At 40.5% G+C, this 22198-nt stretch overlaps 2 protein-coding genes across 2 annotated transcripts; both read right to left on the bottom strand.

The window, feature by feature from the left end:
* Window positions 1–4454: 4454 nt before the first annotated feature.
* Window positions 4455–5135, bottom strand: LOC147608118 (uncharacterized). The gene is made up of 3 exons (XM_086789674.1): window positions 5019–5135; window positions 4645–4916; window positions 4455–4558 (listed from the first exon to the last, which is right to left on the bottom strand). The coding sequence occupies exons 1-3, from the start codon at window positions 5045–5047 to the stop codon at window positions 4542–4544; spliced, it is 318 nt and encodes a 105-aa protein (XP_086645800.1). The 5' UTR covers window positions 5048–5135; the 3' UTR covers window positions 4455–4541.
* A 13920-nt stretch (window positions 5136–19055) lies between these two features.
* Window positions 19056–21351, bottom strand: LOC147608117 (uncharacterized). Its single transcript, XM_086789989.1, has 2 exons — window positions 21027–21351; window positions 19056–20721 (listed from the first exon to the last, which is right to left on the bottom strand). The coding sequence occupies exons 1-2, from the start codon at window positions 21291–21293 to the stop codon at window positions 20092–20094; spliced, it is 897 nt and encodes a 298-aa protein (XP_086646115.1). The 5' UTR covers window positions 21294–21351; the 3' UTR covers window positions 19056–20091.
* Window positions 21352–22198: the final 847 nt, after the last annotated feature.

Genomic DNA, 22198 nt, shown 5'->3' with positions numbered 1-22198 from the left:
GTGTAACAACCTATTATTATTTGAGTCTTATCATTTGAAAAACCTTGTATGGTTTCTTGGAAATGGGTAGTACCTAGATGTAGGCGGAAATTATTCGGATGTGTGTGGATTAGAGGATAAGGAACTAAAGGGATAGTTGAGTGACAAGATCATAACCTGAGCTTTTGCCAAGGCATTGCATTGTACTATGGAGGGTTCAAGCTAATAATGAAGAATGCCACATGGGCTAGTTTCTACCAAGTTGTCTCTATTCTGATTTGCATAGCTTTGCTATTCTGTGCCATTCTGTGTTAAGTGCATTCTTGTTTGAACGTAAACTCTTGTCTAGAATCATGATAGACCTAGGAACTAACTTTCTTAACTCTCCAAGCTTAGGCATACAGGTCGCTCAATGTGCTAGCAGCATTGGCTTATTGCATTGGGCACAATTGAATCTAATGCAGGCCGACTAGGTGGTCTGGAACCATGTAAGTGTTGGGTCTTGACCAGACACCAACATGGGTCCATCATGAGTGCTCTTCCATGAGTTAGATGCCACCCCTATGCTCAATCCTTTTGTTAAAGCTTTGTCTTCCACACACATCACTCCTATAGTTGATTCATGCATCCTTGGCACTATAGGTGACTACTTATTAACATTTGATGTGCATGGACTCTGGTATTGACTTGGTCAAGACATTGATGGGTTTACCAATATCAAATCATCTATGAGGGTCCCTCCCTAATATTGAATGCTCTCCAATGCTGGAAGTTTTAAAATATTCAAGAATTTTTTACACATCCTCCTCGATTTGTTCTTCTTCTTGAGATAACTTCTTTGCTTCCTTGTCAACTTCTTTAAGAAGCATGCTTCTTTGTTTTTGGGTAGATCTAGAGATTTTCTCTGAAGAAACCTCATCAATACCTCTTCAACGCTAGTCCCGCTTTCCTTTTCAACCTTCAAAGTCGTTTCCATGGTTTTTACTACGAGTGTGCTATCAATGTCCTCGCTTAGGGTTTCCATAAGCTATGTGTGAGCTTTGACAGGCCCCTACATACCCTCGCGTTGAGTTGAAAAACAAAGTGGGGTTGGTGAAAGTCAATTTATAACGATGTAGGTTTTGCAAAGGAGGTGAAGAGATAAAAAAACTCATATTATTCATAAATGATAAAGAATCAAATAAAAGTTATGGCAAGCTCAAATACACAACTTGAGTCTAGTTCTAAACTGAATACAAGAAACTATGACATGTGGAAGCTTAGAATATGGAGGACATCGTAGTCATTAATGATGATTAGGAAATAACCATTAGATAGATAAAGAAGACTCATTCATGAATTTAGAATACATGAGTGGGACAAGGAGCAAAAATATGCATTGCATCTCATGTAAATGAATGTACAAGACATTATCTTGAGTTAAATAAGTGGCTTGTTGGATACACCAATGGATGTTTAGAAATACTTGAAAGGTACATATGAGTCAAGAAGAATATTGAGGATACTTACTCTCAAAAATTAAGTCCAACAAAGTTCTATGTTGGTGAATGAAAATGGGTATGGATATATATGGATATTTAGAGATTTACACAACTAGCCATAGGAGAGCCAAAGGAGTCAAGATAACTTATGTCAATAATATTGCATGGATTAGAGGAAGGTCATCGTAAGAAAATCTCTACAGGAAGCTGCTAGTCAAGGGACAACAACAATAGGCACAACAAGGGGGGGGCATAGTCAAATTGTTCTTATCATAGCAATCAAAAGGGAGAAACTAAATCTTGATGAGCTTCGAACCATCTTGTTATAGTGAGAGCATTCATGTAAAATAGAGGAAAAGGTAGAGATAGATGAAAAGAACCTAGAATTTCTCTTATTTTCTGACTCAGCCCAACATTTCAACTACAACAATCCGTCTTCATTTTATGGAGTTTAACTTTAAACCAAGCATGCATGAACCGAGCAGAGATAGAAACCGAGCATGCAAAGACCAAGCGGAGCAGTAAAAAGGAACAACACAACGAGAAGTGATAGAATTCAACCACTATTGAACCAAAATCACACCTCTTATCTACTCTACTTGTTTATTGAAAACTCTTAAACCTTACAACACCACGACTTGAAGCGATAAAAAAACACTCCATGCATGCTCAAATTTGATAATTAAACCATATGATAGAGATTAAAAGACCCGAGGTTATCAAATTTGAGAAACCAACCCATACAATACTCATAGTCTTAGCACAATAGTCATTGTCTTAACACAACACCAAAAGCTCAATACACTTCACACCCTCTCTTCTCCACACTCATCATCTACAAAACAACGTCCCACTCTTCCCCTTTTATTGGTTTTTGTCTTGATTGTATCATAGGAGGCATCCTTGCTCATCTCCCTTGCAACTTCCTCCGCATAACATGGTAGTACACTACAATAAGAATTTTATAACCGCATTTCATTAACATTTCAAAGCACATGGCAAAAACTCACACACAAAAGCATATCATCCTCCTAGAGTGCATATAATGTCCTAAATAAGTCAATAGTAGTAACCTTAACAAACTATGACAAAACATAAGTCAATTTTAGTAATCATACTAATCAAAAGGGCAGCCATATGCATCATCCACTGGGTCACTCTCTGAAATCTCCTCGTCTGAGCTGGACTGATCTCTAGTACCTGCAGAAGGTCCCTCTACCAAAGGTTGTAGAATGCGACCAACAATGTCAGGGTCACTATCAAAAGAATAACAGGGGCAGCCAGGTGCATGCACGCATCAAAGGGGCTGTACCACTACCCATCTCCAAAGCCAATCCTCCGGGAGGACAAAGAGCCTCCAGAAAGCATCGCACAAATCCGACACTCCGTTGCACACTTGATCTCAAATGTGCCTCCTCGCCAGCCTCTAGTACCCTCACAGCATCTAGCAAATAGTGACAAATGACATGCGCACACCATGATCATGTTGTAATGTGGCACTCTCCTGAAGACGTAAAGAGGACATGTAGCCTTGACGTCGTAGCATGTACAAGTAGAAGGCATCCATCTGTCGCACAATAATGACAAAAAATAGAGACATGTCACAAACTAATCAAGAACAACAAAGCACCAAGAAAATTAAGTGTCAATAACCATGTCAAATACCTCTATAGCAATACCCTCAATCGTAATCTCATCCATGAAGGCTAAGTCCTCAACTATGAATCTACGCACAATCTCCAGCTCACACCACGGGGCATATTTCTCTACGGCAATACCCTCAATCGTAATCTCATCCATGAAGGCTAAGTCCTCAACTATGAATCTACGCACAATGTCCAGCTCACACCACGGGGCATATTTCTCCACCCATGAGGGAGAGTCCCCTGACAGAAAGAAATACATTTTAAACATTGACAATTACCTAACAATCTTATTCACAAGTACCTAACAATCCTATTTACAAGTACCTAACAATCCTATTTACATATTTCTGACTGAAAGAATCACCTGAAATGGAGGCAAGACAAACAACCCATCTTGAGTCCACCAAACAAGCTGCTGCCACTCCAAGCCCATGCCGAATATGATCCTCCGACACCTTGTTCCACAATGGAACACCGTCTCGTCCATGTGCAGAGTGCATGGGAGATCCAAGAGCACAAAGTCAACAGCCCATGCCACCGTCTTTTTCTTTTTCTTATACTCCACCCCCAATTTATTGTTTTCAGAAAAAAATGTATGGATCTTTGCATAATCCTCATTCCTAATAGAGGATGCAAAATCCTTACCCATAGAAATATAATCTCCACATCCAAATGAAAAGATAGAGCGATCCAAAGAAGCCCCCCCTTGTATGGACAAGAGTGGCACATATTCTTTTTGGGATGGTGGTCTAGGACGTGAGGATGGACCTAAATAATCACGGCAAGTATAATGAATGAACAACAAGCATAACATACAAAACAATCGACTTGCGTATATCCATAAAAAGAAGTATACCACTATGAAAGCTACCATGCATACCAACATCGAGTGGTGGTGAATTGTCATCAACAAAAATTTCACAATCTAAAACAAAACAAACAAAGAAACATAAATCTTTATTTTACAAGGAAGGTATATAAAGTATCCAACATAGATAGCTAGACATGAATATGCAAAGTGAATTAAGCAAAAGTCACATGTACTCTGTGTCTCACTAATGTGAGCTTGCTTGCCTCTTTGAGCATGCTCACCCCTTTGCACTTCCTTGCCCCTTATTTGATCACCTTCAAAACCACTTCTTTGTTAGAAAAGTAAAGCTTAAGGAAAGAGAGGAGACAATTGTGGAAGCCACTTTACCTTGACTCAGACAGCCACCACTTGCACCCTTTCCCTTTGATTTTTGCCATTCCTTAAACTTAGCTTTCTCACTTGGCAATACATGGGGCGAGGGCATGTCAATCCACCAAGGGCATGTCTCAATCTCAAAAGGTGAGAGAGCAATCATATTCTCCTCATACATAGTGGACTCTTTGTTGGTGATATCCACCCATGTTTTACAAGCCTTGGGCAAATCAACAAGCAGCTTGAGGTCTCTCAAGTGCAAAAAATACCTGGAATATTCAAAGATAATTTATCCAAGCCAGCACAAACTACACACTGCAATGTCAAACAAAAGGCATTAAAATAGAAAACCAACCGATAGAGCAACCGACAAGCGGCTGCATCAAGATGGGACTGAATAGGTTGACCCTCTTTTTTTGGGACTTTTCTTTAGCACCAGTTTTCTTAATGTTGCCAAAAATATATTTTCTACCCTCATATCGTATGGATGCAAAGTAATCATGAAGAGATGGCTCATCGGGCAAATTAATTAGATGCTCTATGGTAGCTGCTATTCTTATCTCTTGCTCCAAAGAACGAAGTGCATTCTTTTCTATCATGTCCAGCAACAGTTCCCTCGACAACCACCTGCAATGATAGAAATAATGAAAGGCACGAAAACATGCAAAGCGAAGATAATTTTTTTCTATGAAGCATAGAGATAAAGCTAGAAAAGTGAAAAACTCTTACGCTCTGAACTCTGTGTTTGTTGATGGCATACCATGGGTATTGCGAACAGATCTTGAACTCTCAAGCAAGCTCAACCAAGTTATCTTTTTCTCCGCACTGACAGAAGAGATTGCTATCAAACTCAAACTTTTCAATACCCACAATGGTGTCCGTTCCATCAAATTGAAGAGAAAACAAAGTTTCTCTCCATTCCTTGCCAAGGGATGGATTAATAATATTCAAAACCTAATAAATACACCAAAACCATTTCATATTAGTAGGAGACAAACACAACAATAATAATTTTAAACAAATCAAACATTGCAATACTTTTTGCATACGACCAGTGTACTTTCGTCGCAACTCAGTGGAGATCTCCTTTTCTTTTAAAGCCCTCTCCTCCGTACTTAGACCTTTTGTCACTTCAGCTACTTTGGTCCTTACTTCCTTTTGAAACTCAACCTACAAAATTTTGGGAAAATCATTGCATACCATACTTTCTAGTCCTCTCATAACAAGAAAGAGCCCAAATATATATCTACCTTGGTAAACAAGCTGGGCCAAATCCTCTCTAGCCAGCGGATACCATGGGCGTGAAGTCTTTGATTCAAGTTTCTTTTTGGCTTCCAAGGTTTTAGCCACATTAGCAAGTTTCTCTCGTCGCAAATAGGATTTAATGTCACACTCACAAATATTTGCAGCATTGACCAATGTATCCTTCAAATTTGTGACTATGACTGCATGCTCATTCAAGCTTCCAAAAAAACAAAAATTTAATACAAATGCATTTAATGAGAAGGATCACATGCGCATTGTGTTTTGAGAGGAACTTACTCATTCATGCGAAGAAAGCCAGCAAGCAAGGAGACTTTACTGAGTCTAGTTGGATCAACAACAGTGCTAAAGACCCTCAAATGCCATTCTTTATCATCTTTATATTTCTCTGTAATGAGCTCCATCCAAGCCACTGTGCGATGGTTCCCCTCCCACACATAGAACATTTTATTGGAAAGAAAAGACAACCCCTTCTTGGTTATCAACTCATTCTCAAACTCTTTATCTATAGCCTACCAGTGGGCATTCCATGAAGCCCTCATCTCACTTGTCACCGGAATTGCAACACCACAACGGGAGACAACAGAGGCAATGAAAATACCCTTCTCTGGACAGTAAGTTTCACCCTTTAAGGCTATTTTGAGTAGCAAAGTGTCGCTTCTCAAACCTCGAACCCTAGGGTATGGAAACATCCTACAAAGGGGAATGGGTGGGCACCTTGAAACATCTAAAACCCTGCATTTAGCCAATACATCTCCACCTTTCATAATTTCCACCACCTCATTTTCTCCTTCCTCTTCTTTCTCACTACAAATGGACTGTACACATGGACTGCATAGTGCTGCTAGCGGGTTGAGACAATACTTGTTCTTTATGTCTTCTTTTAGAAACATAGGAAGACATTAATCAAACACAAAACAAACAACATCTAAAACATAGAACTTAGAAACTGGCAAACTCAATATAAGTAACATAAAATATACCCTAGAAAAAGCATACAAACAAGAACCTAGATAGGAGAGAAATCATCGCCGCCACTCTCATCTGCTGTAGGACTAGATGCACACACTCCTTTCTCCTTGCTCATTGGCATCATTAGTTCACACGAAAATATCAAGAAATCAAAGCTACAACAATTGAATGTAAAATCTTACTGTAAGAGACCCGAACTCCCTATGTTTTTTTGCTTGTTGTCTCTTTCGTGGAGGCATGATTATTCCCTAACATTTCAAAAAATTAAGATCATGGCCACAAAATGGCCATGAGGTAATCAAGATCATGGTCATTGTGGCAAGCATCCTAAACTCTTCTACTCACTCCTAATAAATTTACCTATCATAAGATTAGTGGCAAGGGGCTAAGGTCTCATTATCTGTGGCCTTAGCAACTTGCCACCAAGGGCAAGAAACCATGCCCTTAGTATTTTGTGCTTCTATTTTGTGCTTGGCCAATGCATAAATTTGCAAGTAAAATTGAAACTAGACATTGAATATCCGCATGGTTTTTGTTGCTAGTAAATAGAAAGAGGCAACCCACAATGAGTATGAACATCAAACTCTTCACTTACATCAACAAGAGAGAGATGCTGTGTCCATTAAGGCATCCACCTTCTAATCTAATGTGGTGGAGGAGGGAGCCGAGGGAGTGGATGGAGGCTAGGCTCTGCACATGCCTCAACATCTCCGAGTTGCTCTTGCAATGTGGGGATGGTAGCCTCTGCAGCCTTCGGTGCATCTTGATGCAGGCCTTTGATGATAATGAACTCATATGGAGCACAGGGAAGGCAATAAAGCCCATACGCTAGTGTATGGGCTTTCTTGCCCTTGGTGGGAAGGAGCTAAGACCCACGGACAAAACTAAACAGCCTTGTACTTCTCTAGATTCACTAATCCCTCAGCCGTGCAGATCGCTAGGGGTAGATCCAGCTCTTATCTCTCCACCCAAGAGTGGAGACGGAGGCCGAGATGGAAGAGCATTCTGCCTTTGAGATCTAGGATGTATGGGTCCCAGCTCCTTCCCACCAAGGGCAAGAAAGCCCATACGCTGGCATATGGGCTTTCTTGCCCTTGGTGGGAAGGAGCTAAGACCCACACATGCTATGCAAGCCCCTACAATACACGCAAGCCCTTGAATTTACAGTCTTCTCTTAGGTGAGTAATGTATACCAAACTCTCAGCAGCCACTCATATCAACTATATATATAACTGTGCATCAGCCTATCCATTCACATATATAAAAGAACACTCTGAGTTAATCAAATTAACACTCAAATTTGCCTATGAGCATGCAGATCTGCAGTCAACTGTTGACTTTTGTAATGACATCGGGCTGAGTAATGCATCACCAAAGCCCGTGGCTGACTCTTCCAACTATCTTCACATCAAGGCATATAGCTAGGTATTACGGTATACAAAAATCTCTGGAAATACCTTCCAAAATGAAGACTTGAAATACACAAAAACAACCGTGTTTAAGAGGGATTTTCTGCAACTAATTTTCTCCCCATGTCCATTTCTAATTCTCCCATAAATCTCCCAACAAAGAAACTCCACAATTTATCCATTCAGCATTATCACTCATGGCTTAACAACACATCTTCGCCTCTATGAGGCATCCCTCCCTATGCGCTAGGATGTATGGGTCTAGGATGTATCTCACCACCTGTATGCACTAGGATGTATGGGTCTTAGCCCCTTCCCACCAAGGGAAAGAAAGCCCATACGCTGGCGTATGGGCTTTCTTGCCCTTGGTGGGAAGGGGCTAAGACCCACACATGCTATGCAAGCCCCTACAATACACGCAAGCCCTTGACTTTACAGTCTTCTCTTAGGTGAGTAATGTATACCAAACTCTCAGCAGCCACTCATATCAACTGTATATATTACTGTGCATCAGCCTATCCATTCACATGTATAAAAGAACACTCTGAGTTAACCAAATTAACACTCAAATTTACCTATGAGCATGCGGGTCTAGGATGTATCTCATATGGGTCTTAGCCCCTTCCCACCAAGGGCAAGAAAGCCCATGCTGGCGTATGGGTTTTCTTGCCCTTGGGCTAAGACCCACACAAGCTAAAATACACGCTCTTCTTTCGGCTCTCGGCTCTTCTCTCGGCCCTCTTCACCAAGGTGTTCATGCAGTCAAGAAATGCAAACAACAAGCAACTGCATCCTCTTCTAACAACATAATCCCCTTAGCCCCTTGCCACCAAGGGCAAGAAAGCCCATACGCCAGCGTATGGGCTTTCTTGCCCCCTTGGTGGCAAGGGGCTAAGGGGAGTGGGAAGGGATGGAAGGGGCCGTAGCCTACCTGGGAACGGAGAGCTTGGTGGATGCGGAGCGTGGACGGATGGCGGATGCAGAGCTTGGATGGATCCAGAGCTTGGACGGCGAAATGGGAAGACGATAAATACATAGATTTATATATATAATATAATATAAATAATAAATAATACATAATATAATAGAGATTTTTATATACCAATAGAGATTTATATATATAATATAAATAATACATAATATAATATAAATAATAAATAATACATAATATACTATAAATAATAAATAATACATAATATAATAGAGATTTCTATATATTTATTATTTATAGTATATTATGTATTATTTATTATTTATATTATATTATGTATTATTTATATTATATATATAAATCTCTATTGGTATATATAAATCTCTATTATATTATGTATTATTTATTATTTATATTATATTATTTATTATTTATTATTTATATTATATTATGTATTATTTATATTATATATATAGATCTCTATTATATTATATATATAAATCTCTATTGGTATATATAAATCTCTATTATATTATGTATTATTTATTATTTGTATTATATTATGTATTATTTATATATTACGTATTATTTATATATGTATTTATTTTTATTTGTATATTATGCATTGAAATGCTATGAATTGATTTTACAAGCGTGTAGTGGAGATATAGTCATTAAATGCATCGTAATCATTCTTCAGTTATTTGAAAAAGACATATACTAGTGGTGCAAATATTCGGTTTTAAATGCAATCATATCTGGAAAATATTAGTACTCATATCTCGAAAAGTGAGAATGATGTTGGCCTTCTTGATATATTTTCAGACATTTGTCAATAGCTACATCTCGCAAGCAGCATGGTGCATGTCATTGATATTCTTTGCTTTGGCTCTTTGAAAATTTTATCCGTCCGTTTTGATTCAGAAGATGTTATTTTGACAGAGAGAGAGCTTCAAGAGTACTTCTCCTTAGGTACTAATAACTTATCCATGGAGAATCAAAGCAATGTAGTGCCTAGGATCAAGCTAGCTGATGGTGTTTATGCATTTAAACTTACTGCAACAATGCCAAGGGAATGCACTGTGTCTACTTTATCTCCACATTCCAAGGATGTTGTACATGGTAGAGATGACGGTGGGCATATATTCTCATCAGTACAAAATTCCTCTTTTTCTTGTTTGGGAACTCCATCAATCCTTGAACCCTGTCTATCTAGTTTAGGGACACCCATAGAAAATAAAGTTCTCAGTATCTTTTCTCTGATTAGATGATTGCATGTTAACGACACTCTTCTCAATGCTTTAATGAATGCATCTGAAGTTAGGAAAGTTGATGAACTTCCATCACAGTACGATGGGGATATTGTTTTTGAGCTCCCTGTTGCACCACAAGGTAAGCCAATGGCTAGGATGGAGCAAAGATATGATGGTCATGTGTGGGTGGAGTATAACACATGTACAAAGGAATGTTTTGATGGTGTTGTTAGGCGTAGTTCTTGTGGGGGGCATCTAAGATGTTGTAATGTGGAGTGCCCTTATTATGAGCGGACGAAGGGAAGCAATCAATCTCAATGGAAGGGAAAACTTAAACAGGTGCCCATAATTGGGTTTTTAAGTTCTGAAACCGGCACTTTAGTTTGTCGACATTGCTATACTTTACCAGAATGCTTGGCTATGTGTGAGTCTTCTATTTATTATTGCTACCCTACAGATAGAACTACTACAACAAGATGTGTCATACATCAAGGTAGTCACAGGCATCCAGTGGCAGGGTGTCGAAAACAAATGAGACTTTTGTGCATACTTTGGTGCAAGATAGAGCTTCCCATGACCTATATGCAAAGTGTAAAAAGGTTGAGACAAGTGTAGCTCAAGATATAATTATCGACATGCTCTTTGATGACACTGATATCACTCCTGATATGGGAGATTTGGGGGTCGAGCAGCTTCTGGAAAGAGTTACATCACTTGTACAAAGAAAAAGGTTAGGTCTAAACTTTGTTTACATTTTTTTGAAACTCACATGTTGCAATGGTTGACTTTTGGTATTTGATTAGGATTCAGAGATCCATGGATATTGCCCGTCAAAATGTGAAGGGATCGGTTCTTGGGCTCGAAGCATTACTAGATCTTAAGGAGAAAACAAATAGGTGATACCCTTTCTTTCATAGCCTCTTATTTCCAAACCAACTGGCAAGCAATGTGGAGTCTCATGTATTTAAGATGTCCTCTGTGGGTCCTGGAAGTGGGATCGACTTGGTTAATTAAATGAGGCCAGGTGGACCATTAGAGAAACAATTTGTCCACTTTGATCATGTGCACAGGACAAGTGGCTAGACCACAATGAGTGCACATGTTTATCACCCTTTTGTCAGAGAATTGCTTACAAATTGCAGTAGGTGAGTTCAAGGTGGAGAATACAAATGCACAGGTTTTATTTTGGACTTTGATGAATGAAAGGTTGCAGCAATGTGGATTTGAAAGTGCAGAGTTTGCAGGTTCCATGGCTGATGAGGCACAAGCAAATTGGCTTGCAGTGCATACTGTTTTGAATAAAGGTAAAAGGAATGTGATGATGTTCAAGGAACGCTCGTGTTCTTTTCACTGGGAAAAGAGTATGCTAGAACATACACGAATTTGTATCAAACCACAATTTCAAGAAGAGCATAAGGATTTGTGTCGATGATGGAGAGATGCACCAAGTGAAGTGTCAGCCGCATCAGCAAAGGACAAACTTGTTACATTTTGGAGTTTGGGACATGCGCATGAGACAGAGCTACATTCATTAGAGACATGGTTATCTTGGTGGGAGGTGCGGGGATTTCACTGGGAAAAATGGGTATTGACACAAGGGGGTGGAGGTTCATTTGTGCCTACGGTTAATCTCTCAGAGTCTAAGCATGCATCCATGCGAGCAGCTTTGGGATACGCTCAACAAGTTAGCTTGTTCTTTGCCTCAGCTCTACAGACCTTGCCATGTCAGTCTTGCAAAGTGCCCATTATAAGGCCTACTTGACAGGAAGACATGGGGGGTCTGGGCCAGGTTTAAATCAAATTAAGAAAAGATTTATGTCCAGAGACAAAGGGGTTCAAGCAAAAAAAAAATCTTGTGGACCTTGCATCAACAGTGTTGGAGGAATAAGATGTTGTTGCTCCAGATGTTCAGAGGATAGTCCTAAAAAGTGTGATGCGCAAGAGAAGAAAAATGGATGCAAAAATTATACTTGATACAGATAGTCATCGGCCAGAATATGAGAACGTTACTATTCATGTTCCAAGACCAAAAGGGCATGCTTCATGCATTCATGGGACCCCAAAAGAGAGTGAGGTTGATGTGAAAGAATGGGCTATCCAGAGAACACCACCCAAATGTCAATCTACATGCTAGGGTATTTTGGAAGGGAGAGCCAAACGTTGTGGAGCTTTCGTTCTCGACAAGAAGGAAAAGCCACTAAAGGGTATTCATGCACCTTGCTTCAAAGGACGTCGACAGTATAAGGATAAGGAGAGTTGGCAGATGTTCTACTTTTGTCCATCGAGTGTAATTCATTCAGCTAGAGTGGATGAGCAGATTCATAAGTCTTGTGGGCCAGCTCCTCTTCTTTGGAAGGTTGCTAGAGGCACATGTTTGTCTACGGAAGAGATAACCAAACTCATCAACGTGGGTTTTATTTTGGAGGGTGTAAAACACAGTGTTTCCACTATTCAGACAACACCATGCAATGTTCACCCAACCAGCAGAGGTGATGGCTGCATTGTAAGATGGAAGGAGAAGATAAGCAAGGCAAGCCAAGATTGCATCAACAGAGCACTTATAATGGAAGGAGAGGTAGTGCGTGAGACAGTTGTAAGTCAAGCAGAGTCACACATTTCTTGGATTTCAACAACTGATTCAAAGAAATCTGTTTCTCCTTTGCGGTTAATGTATGCAAATTTCCAAGGTGCTCTTGTCCAGAGTTTGCTTTAAGGGATCTGAAAAAAGAGTCGTACGTGCCATGTGAGCATATATATTTTGTGTTCATTAGGGTGTTTGGTTTGCAACCTGCAATACATAAATTTATGCACCAAGCTGCAATTACAAAGTTAGAGCTTAGTCAAGCACTCTTGGGACACCGCAATATTCCTTCTACTAGTGTTATATAGAAGGAATGTATAAGGGATGTTTGGCATTTGGTTGGATTTTTTGATCCATTGCGGAAATGCAAAAATTACAGGGAAGCAAGAAATTATGTAAAGCAAGAAATTGGTTTGTGCCATAAATAAGTCTGTAATTTCTTCTTCTAGTGTCTTATAGATGGTTATATGTAAAGCAAGAAATTGGTTTGTGCCATAAATAAGTCAGTAACTTTTCGGACATCTATAATTTCTTCTTCTAGTGTCTTATAGATGGTTATATGTTGTCATTCCTTTTTTGGTTCATTAAAACAGAGTCGCATTTTGAATTATGTTTGCGCTTTCTTGATTGAGACATTATAAGTTTCTTTTGCTAATGTCAATAAGTTGTTGCTATGTTGTAAGTTATTGCTGTGTTGTTGTTCTTGTGAGGTTCCATTAGTAGGCTTGTGTATGCACTTTCTTTGAGAATCTAAAACTTTAAGATATGACTACGGGTTGTGAATGACATTGTCAAAAGAGCTTGCTCGGTCTCTTATTGCTGTGTTGTTCTTGTGATGTTCCATTACTAGGCTTGTGTATGCACTTTTCTTTGAGAATCTAAAACTTTAAGATATGACTACGAGTTCTAAATGACATTGTCAAAAGAGCTTGCTTGGTCTCTTGCCGCTCGGTTTGGGTCCTCGCTCAGTTTTTCCGTGCTCGGTTTTTGGTAATCCCCCATTTTATGGAAGCCATGGAGGACAACCATGAAGAAACCATCTCGATGATTTATCTAGAGGTGGTTACAATCAAAGAGGAGGCTACATCCAAAGAGGTGGCTCACATGATGGTGCTCACATGGAAGAGGTAATATTGAATGTCATTATTATCCTAAAATTGTTCATTGCTATCTAAAGGTGGGTACAGTCAAAGAGGATGCTACATCCAAAGACGGGGCTCACATAGAAAAGCTAATATTAAATGTTATTATTGTCATAAAATTGATCATTATGCCAAAAATTGTAGGAAGAAAGCACGTGGGATCTATAGCATGAAAATCACACAAAAATAGTGTCATGCACCTAAGCTATCTTAAAAATGGTCAACCTTCATAGGCCACCATCCTATATACACGTGACTATGGTTCATAAGAAGAGCCTTATATACTTGAGCTATAGCCATTACAATATGTGGCTCAAAAATTGATATTTAAGATAAGAGAGCAAAGAACAACCACTTTCAAAGGTTACCATCCTAGTTACATAAAATATAGTGAGCATCCAAGTTGCTCAACTATGGATAATAGGAGCCTTAGATACATGAGTTATAGCCATTACAACATGAAGCTGAACCATTGATATTAAAGAGAAGGTAGTAAAGAACAATCACTTATGGAAGCTACTGAAATCGTAATAGGTCTTGACAAAGTGCAAAAGATACAATTCATAAATACATGGCAAGTGTAAAAACACTTTGCAAAAAAAACATTTGTGTAGTATGAAACACATATAGAAGCATATGGAAGCAAAGCATGAAAATAATCTTGTAAGTGCAAAGAACACTTTCGTAATGCAAAAAAGCACCACATACTTGTGGCATTAAAATAAACCAATATGTAACTGGATAAAAAGCATACATTTTATGAAGGTTCAAGTAGACCTTAGATCAACCTTTATCTATAAATAAAAGGTCTTGGGTCCCACACCAATGAGGTGCAAAGCCTACAAGGCATTTCTTTCAGTACCCTCTATCCCAGCCAGTGAAAAAAAGGAGAACTTTCAAGTTCAATCAAAATAACTGAAAAATACATAGGTTAACCAGTTAAAAAAGCTAAAATTCCAAAATTCCAATCTTTAAGTTAAGGTTAGGCAAAATTACAATCTGTTTTTCTCAATTCATAAACTAAAGGATGGTTTTGTCCCTTGATAGTGCCCGTTAAACACGTTAGTGTAGTGGTAAGGAAAGCAGTTTGAGAGTCCCATCTCCGGTGGTAAGGAAGGAGTTTGAGAGTCCCATCTCCGGTGGTAAGGAAGGAGTTTGAGAGTCCCTAGGTGATGGGTTCAAGAATCCTCCTATGCAAGCAATGGCGTCTAGTGTGTGACTTTCAAATTTTCAACCAAAACACCTTTCTCCATATATAAAAAACCAAGATGTAAAGAAAAAAGTTGCATAATATAGCCACCAACAAAACATTCAAAAGCAAAGGGTATTCTAATAATGGCTAATGAAAACAAAACATTGATAGCATTACTCACTACTGACAAGACGGATTAAGAATTTAGGCAGCTTTTGGAGGAGAGGGTAGGTGCCAAAACCTGTTTTTTTAAATTTAAAAAAGCACTATACCATGAACAGTTAAAGCCCTCATCCGTAATAACTGAAAGAAAAGGTAAACCAACAACTTTCGCAAAAAAGATCAATCGCCGTTGAAGAGAGAATGCTGCTGGTGATGGAGTGTTGCGCCTGAGTGCCTCTCTCTCTCTCCTCTATGACTGCTGCCCTGCCCAGAGGCTTGAAGCCCTCTGTGTACTCTACTTTCCAAAGCCCCCCCCCCAGGTGCATGGACATCGAGAGAAGGGGAAACCCCTACTCTACTCAGAGAACAGGGAACCTGCTCTAGGAATAAGTCATCTCAGCATGCTAAGAACACACAAGTTGCCTTTCAGCAGTTCCTACAATGGCCCCCAGCCATGGATGGCAACAGAGAAACCATGCTGAAGTATGAGCAGGTGTTAGAAGACTTCATGGACACCAAAAAATAGCTGAAAGAGTCTAGAGCCCGAGTGGAAGAGCTAAATCTGATGTTGCTGCGCAGAAACAAGTCGAAGAAGAGACTCAAATCAACAAGCAAGGTCCAGCTAAGGTAATGGACACATTAGGTAAACCCTCTTCCATTAATCCTGTGGTTTGTCTTCCACACCTGAGCTGGTTCATTCGTTTTGAAAACTGATTACACAGTCCGTTGTTTAGTTGGGTTAATGTTTGGGCCAAGACCACCAGTAGATTTCCTTAGGGGGTGGGTCAAAGACAACTGGATTTCCATAGGTATCGAGGTAGAGATCATCCAAGCCCTCCCAAATGGGTACTACCTCTTTCTATTCAAGGACCCAAATATGGCCCTTAAGGTCCTAGGTTCAGGGCAATGGATGTACAAGAACATCCCATTTTGTTTCTTCAGTTGGTCCAAGAACTTTAACCCTCAAGGTCCAAAACCCTCAGCTTTGCTGATGTGGGTTGAGCTTCCTAACCTGCCCTTTTACTTGTACCCTTGGCTAAAAAAAATTGTCTCCCCTATAGGGAAAGTGCTAGGCATGAGACCCAAGAATGACTACAACTCGGCTTGGCATCCTCAGGTCCTTGTGGAAGTGGATCTAGATAGGCCCCTTATTGAGATGAGATTGAAATCAATTGCGGTGATTATAACATCTAGCAAAGCATTCTATACAAACACCTACCCAACGCATGCTTCCATTGGGAAAGCAAGGGCATGTTATCAGAGAGTGTCTTTCAAAATACCCCAATTTGAGTGCCACTAGTGCCCCTAATCTTCCCCTAGCCTTCAACCAAGCTCAGCCTACTGGAATGAATAAGAATATGACTGTGTCTTCTCCCCTTGTTCCCTCTACCTCAAAAGAAAAAGGAGAAAAGTTTACAGTACCCAATAGGAAGAAGACCTTTAGACAGAATAGGACAGGAAACCAGAGGGAATTCGCCAACTCCTTTGCCTTATTAGACAGCGTCTCTGACCACCTTGATGGTTCAGTTGACTCCCAAGAGATCAGTCAGTCCACGCCATTAGATAGATCAAGAATTCTGGCCGAAACTAATCAAATGGACCATGACCAAGTGGTCCTGCCCCTCGTAATGATGGCTGGCCCGTTGAGAGATGAGCAAGACAGGGTTGAGTAGCCTCCACACCTCAAGCTGCATCCAAAGTGGAGCCTATAAAAAAACAGGTATGAGGACCCTTATTGACAAGCCTCCTTACTGGCTGATTCAAGCTGGCTGTAAAGTCCTGGAAGAGGGAGTAATTTTTAGATTATTGGCCATTCCCATGGGATTCAAGGTCACCCTTGAGCAAAGATGGATGTGGGTGCTAAACAAGGTGGAAGAGAAACTTACCAGATGGCAGAAAATGTATCTAAACCTGGGGGGTAGAAAGATGGTAATCAACCACTTCATTATCCCTTCTATCGTCTACTTTCTTAGCTGCTGAGACCGCCAGACTCTGATTTATTGCAATTCATAAGGTTATGCAGGAACTATCTATGGGGAGGGGACCCCTGGATTACGAAAATCCCTAAAGTCAAGTGGGAATGGTGCAGGGGGGCCTTGGAATCAAAGACGTGTCCAATCTGGCTAATAGAATGGCTGCCAAGTGGGTGCTGAGAAGCTTTCTCTACCCCTCTGAAGACTGGGCCTGGTTGATCACTAGAAATGTAGAACAATTCCAGCTCAAACAATTCCGCAAGTGGAAGAGGCTCCTCTCGCTCACAATTATGGCTAGCAAATACTTGGTGAAACCGGTTGGCAGCAAATTGGTCCATTCACTTTGGTCCGCTTGGAATGCTATCAAGACTGACCTTATCCTATCTCAGAAGCCTAGTTACACATGGGGTGTACATGGGAGAGAATCTATCTGGTGGCCAATCATTCCCCTTCGTCCAATTGATAATGCCCAAGCGGAAGCGGCTTCTTTGAGAATGCACAGGAAAGGAATCTGCTATTGGTGGGATATTTGGGACAGAGACATCAATTCTTGGATGTCGATCTGATCAGAGATTATAATGTCTCATATGCAGAATCAGACCTTATGGGGTAAGAATCAGATTATGGCACCAATCGAACACCTGGCTGCTTTCGATTAAAGATATGCCAGCACACAAAGCTTTCCAATGGAAGAATAAAAAAGAACTTCTCCCTATTCCCCCCAAATAGAGGACTAATCCTATCCATTGCACTCTAAACAAGAGATGGGGAATCCTTCTAGACATATTACAATGGTATTTTCTGTTTGATAAGCTATGGAATAAGTATGTGGAACCAAAAAAAGTGTGCCTAGCATGGTTGGTCATGTTCAAAGCTATTTGGACCCAGCTTAAAGCCTTCAGACTTAACATAGGGGATGGGAAGTGCCATAGATGCAAGGAGGGGAAGGATGACCTGCACATTTTCATGCACTGCCCTATTGCAAAGAAATGTTTCGAGTCATTGGCCAAGTGCATTCAGCTATGGAACGGCTACACCCTTGGCTAGAAAAACTTGTTACTTGGAGAAGGCATAGGGTGCACCTTGGAACTATGGGCTGTCCTGAGAACCGAAATGTTATGGGGCTTGTGGTTAAATAGACTTGATTTCATTTTTAATAGTATGCATACTAACAGTTTCAGGCCGAAAGAGAACTTGATTCATGTAGGTGAAAGATGCATACAAAGACGGTTGAAAGACCTGGACACCAAGCTTCATCGGTTGGAGGAAAAAGCTAAAGAAAAGCAAATGGATCAAATAACATAGCAAATTCAGGAACTGTGGAAGATGAGAGAGGCCGTCATCTCCAAGGATGTGTTACTCATCAAAGCACTCTATGCCTTTTGAAAGTCACACTCACGAAAAGAGGGAAAAGCTGGTATCACAGCTTGAGAAACTTCTCAATAAAGTCAAAGGCAAGCTCAGGGCCTGCGGAACTGTATGTCATGTGCATGGACAGTGGTCTCATTAGAGTTTTCAACATGTTCTCAATAAAGTCAAAGGCAAGCTCAGGGCCTGCGGAACTGTATGTCATGTGCATGGACAGTGGTCTCATTAGAGTTTTCAACATGTTGTAACCTGTCTCTTTCTAACCTCTTAATATAAGCAGCCAGTTTTTTAAAAAAGGTACACCATCGCCAAGGACAAACATATACACTTCAATGACAAGATCCCCTTGAAAGTTGAGCGCACGCGCTAGCTTAAATATTATTTATTATATTGCATTGCTTTACTTAATGTAATGTGTAGATTTGGGAATTTGAGGATTCTTTTATTTTAAGAGAATATGCTACCAATGTTTTAAAAAATTATTCTTTAATGTAAAAAAATTATTTTCGACTCTTATGCTACCACCAATCGACCCAGGGTTTCCTTTTTTGATGGAAAAGAGATGAGACTTGAAAGTATTTCACTATTTACATGTAATTTTTCTCAATTGAGATTTTTTGGGCAAGGTTTTTACATCCAAAATATCCAAAAACCTGCATGACGCCACGCACTGTTCTCTTCTCCCATCAATTTAAGAAGGATATATATTGAATATTTGGAGCTTAAGGATATACTAGTACTCAACCCGCACGTTGCTGCGGTATTTATAAGACAATAAGAAGCAAAACGTAGGAATGGAATCCGGAATACAAAAGGTCAAATTAGGAGTGGAAGCCGGAACACAAAGGCTCAAATCAAAGGATTTTTTCCTCTTATTTTTAAGAAATCTAGGATTTCTTTTTTCTCTCCTCTCCTTGTGCCTTGGTTGTCCGTGGTTGATATGTAATAGATATTGAATATTTGGATAAGCTCTAGGCTAACCTAGGCTAATCTTATTGTATCTTTTCTAGAAGAAGCTTCATACATGACGATGAAGAAAGTCTAGAAATCAATATATGGTGTAAGGGGTGTTACAGACTATGGTTTGCTCTGCAACATTCCATTGATGCACAAGTGAAGTATGTCAAGGAGTGCTGAGGGCAAGCTTGATTTAGCCTATGATTGTAAAACACCTTCCAACTCACACATGACCTAGTTGAAATAAGGGAAGGTAGACATCTCCATCATTCACAGCCATTGCAAAGCCACCCTAGCCTATTACAAGGTCTACAATCCAATTTACACAAATGAGCAGAGAGCCATGATGACAACTCATGAAGCAAAGGGGTATTATCAACTCTTGGAATACACATAAGTTCCTCAGGGAGCATTTGAGTAACAAAATGTAGCCACAAAGACTATATCTACCTTGTGCCATAACATCTAGAAGTTGTAGATGTTCACCACATCCGCATCATGAAACATAATACCCTCTCCAAAAGTTATCTCAGAGGCATATGTAGAAGTTTTAGGTGTCTGCCATCTCATCACATGTCAACATAAAACAAAACACCCCCTCAGAAATCTATCCTGATGGCATGTAACATGTGTAGGCTATCTGGTGGAGAGCGAGAGGCCATCGGCGGGGGGGCAATCTCCACGCGAGGCCTCTTGCTAGATTGGGGCTTGTGAAGAAGCACAGGGCTGCAACATTTTGGGCAAGTGGGGCTACTCTTCCTGAGCAAGACATACATGAGGCACTTGGGGCAGACAGAAGTAGCCATGGTGGACTCCCTGGACAGAGAGAGCTCTTCATATGGGTTAGTATTAGAGTTCTCATTAGCAGCAGGGGTAGTACTGGGAAGCCTAGGCTGCCACTTCCAATTTTGCAGACTAGTTTGCTTAGAGACTTTACATAGGTTAGAGAGCTTGCTTGATTCAGGTGAAGGTTTGGTGGCTGGATGGATGTGCCCATTTGTCAATTTGAGGTCCAAGTCCAAGCACATCATGGGAGAGCTTGCTGCAACCTCTTCACTGACAAGCTTTGCAAAAGGAGCTGCTGCTGTACCTGCTGTGTGGATTTTTCTACTGTTGCTGGCCTCATTCTGCATCCTCATGACCTCTATGCTTTTACATGAAGTGCTCATGGATGCAGGATTAGAGTCCACATTGAACTCGGGCTTCTTCTTGATGAAGACTACGCCAGACTGCAGGAAGGGTAAGAACACATTAAAGCCTTTTGATCATTGCCATAAAATTTAAAAGGAAAAGGGGCATTTGAGGCTTCTGTCGGTGTGTGTGTGTGTGTGCATGTGTGAGAGAGAGATCTGTGTCTGTGTGTATGTGTGAGTGAGAGTGTCTGTGAGAGAGAGAGAGGGAGGGAGAGAGACCTCTGTGTGTGAGTGAGTGAGTGAGTGAATGAGTGTGTCTGAGTGAGAGAGAGACCTCTTTCTGTGTGTGGGGTGTGTGTGTGTGTGTGTGAGAGAGAGAGAGAGAGAGAGAGAGCGCCCACCCTTAGATCCAAGCACCTCTCCCACCCTAAGGGGAGAGGTTTGCTGTTCTGGCTGTTGTCAAGCTCTTCTACAGGAGTGGTTGTAGTGTGTGTGCTGGCGATGGAGCCCATCATGAGTTGCTGCACACGAAAGGGGTCTTCACTCCATGAGCTCTTCATAGATGATGCTGCAGCCGCAGCAGCAACAAGGGGTAAAAACTGGTGCTCCATGACCATCAACTTGCTGTTGCTAGAGCATGGCTTCTTGCTCAATGGCCACTCCATCATGATCTAATTGGCAGCAGCCAGATTTGCAGAAGAAAGAAGCAAAGCAGCTTGGGGGAGAATAACGTCTACAAACCAGAGTGCTTTAAATAGGGGGACTGATCCTTAATCACAATCAAGAGGGAGGCGACGGCTGCACACAAAGACTAAAATGCAGAAATCTAGCCAATTAGGTTCTCATGATCTTGAAGATTACTCATCACAGTAATCAAAACGCGCTTCAAAACCTGCAATTAACTGTGCAATTTGGAAAGCTTGAGATGATGAGCCGTGCAATCATGATCTATCCACGAAGCCTCGAAGGGACGTGATCTATGTATGCAATAATGCAAACATCAAATCTAGGGCGCAGGCAAGACTGGAAAGGAGGGTTGATTTTTAGGGCAATTAAAAGCAGTTGAGACCCATTAAAAGCAGTCGAGAGCCCCGACCGCGGGACTCATTGAATGTGTAAAGACGCATTGATTGCCATTCAATGAGGAGCTTGCTTTCATGACGCCCCTCGCACGCACACCTCGAGGCTCAATAAAAAAGCCATGCCATGGACATGGACCATGGACCATATGGTGCATGCTCTTACTTAGCAATTAAGGATTGTGTGGCTCTAACCTTGTCATATATTTACATTTCTAACACTAGAGTGCCTTCCTTGCTTTTGGTACTTTGGTTTCACACTTGTAGCACTAAAGTTCCTACCTTGGGTACTTTAGTTTTACACTTGTAACCCTAAAGTGCCTCCCTTGGTAGACCTTTTTTCCAACAAAAACCAACCACTTTTATACCTAAAATTCTCGAAATCACCAGTTTTATTGCTAAAATTCTCGAAATCTCCACTTTTAAGTTCGGGAGTTTGTAGTTGCAATTACGTAACATGTACATTTGTAAAACTAAAATGCCTTTCAAGACTT

The sequence above is a fragment of the Cibotium barometz genome, chromosome 54, assembly GCF_041138505.1.
Source record: "Cibotium barometz isolate CiBa-2024 chromosome 54, ASM4113850v1, whole genome shotgun sequence".
NCBI classification, from domain to species: Eukaryota; Viridiplantae; Streptophyta; class Polypodiopsida; order Cyatheales; family Cibotiaceae; genus Cibotium; species Cibotium barometz.
Note: the sequence above shows the minus strand (reverse complement) of the source record. Positions and strands in the feature narration are given on the sequence as shown.

Excerpts from the sequence above, each read along its gene's own strand:
- LOC147608117 (XM_086789989.1), bottom strand. The coding sequence starts at position 21,293 with ATGATGGAGTGGCCATTGAGCAAGAAGCCATGCTCTAGCAACAGCAAG. Across the intron at positions 20,722-21,026 it reads AGAGGTGCTTGGATCTAAGG|TCTGGCGTAGTCTTCATCAA; the intron begins GTGGGCGCTCTC and ends CCCTTCCTGCAG.
- LOC147608118 (XM_086789674.1), bottom strand. The coding sequence starts at position 5,047 with ATGCCATCAACAAACACAGAGTTCAGAGC. Across the intron at positions 4,917-5,018 it reads ACAAACACAGAGTTCAGAGC|GTGGTTGTCGAGGGAACTGT; the intron begins GTAAGAGTTTTT and ends CTATCATTGCAG.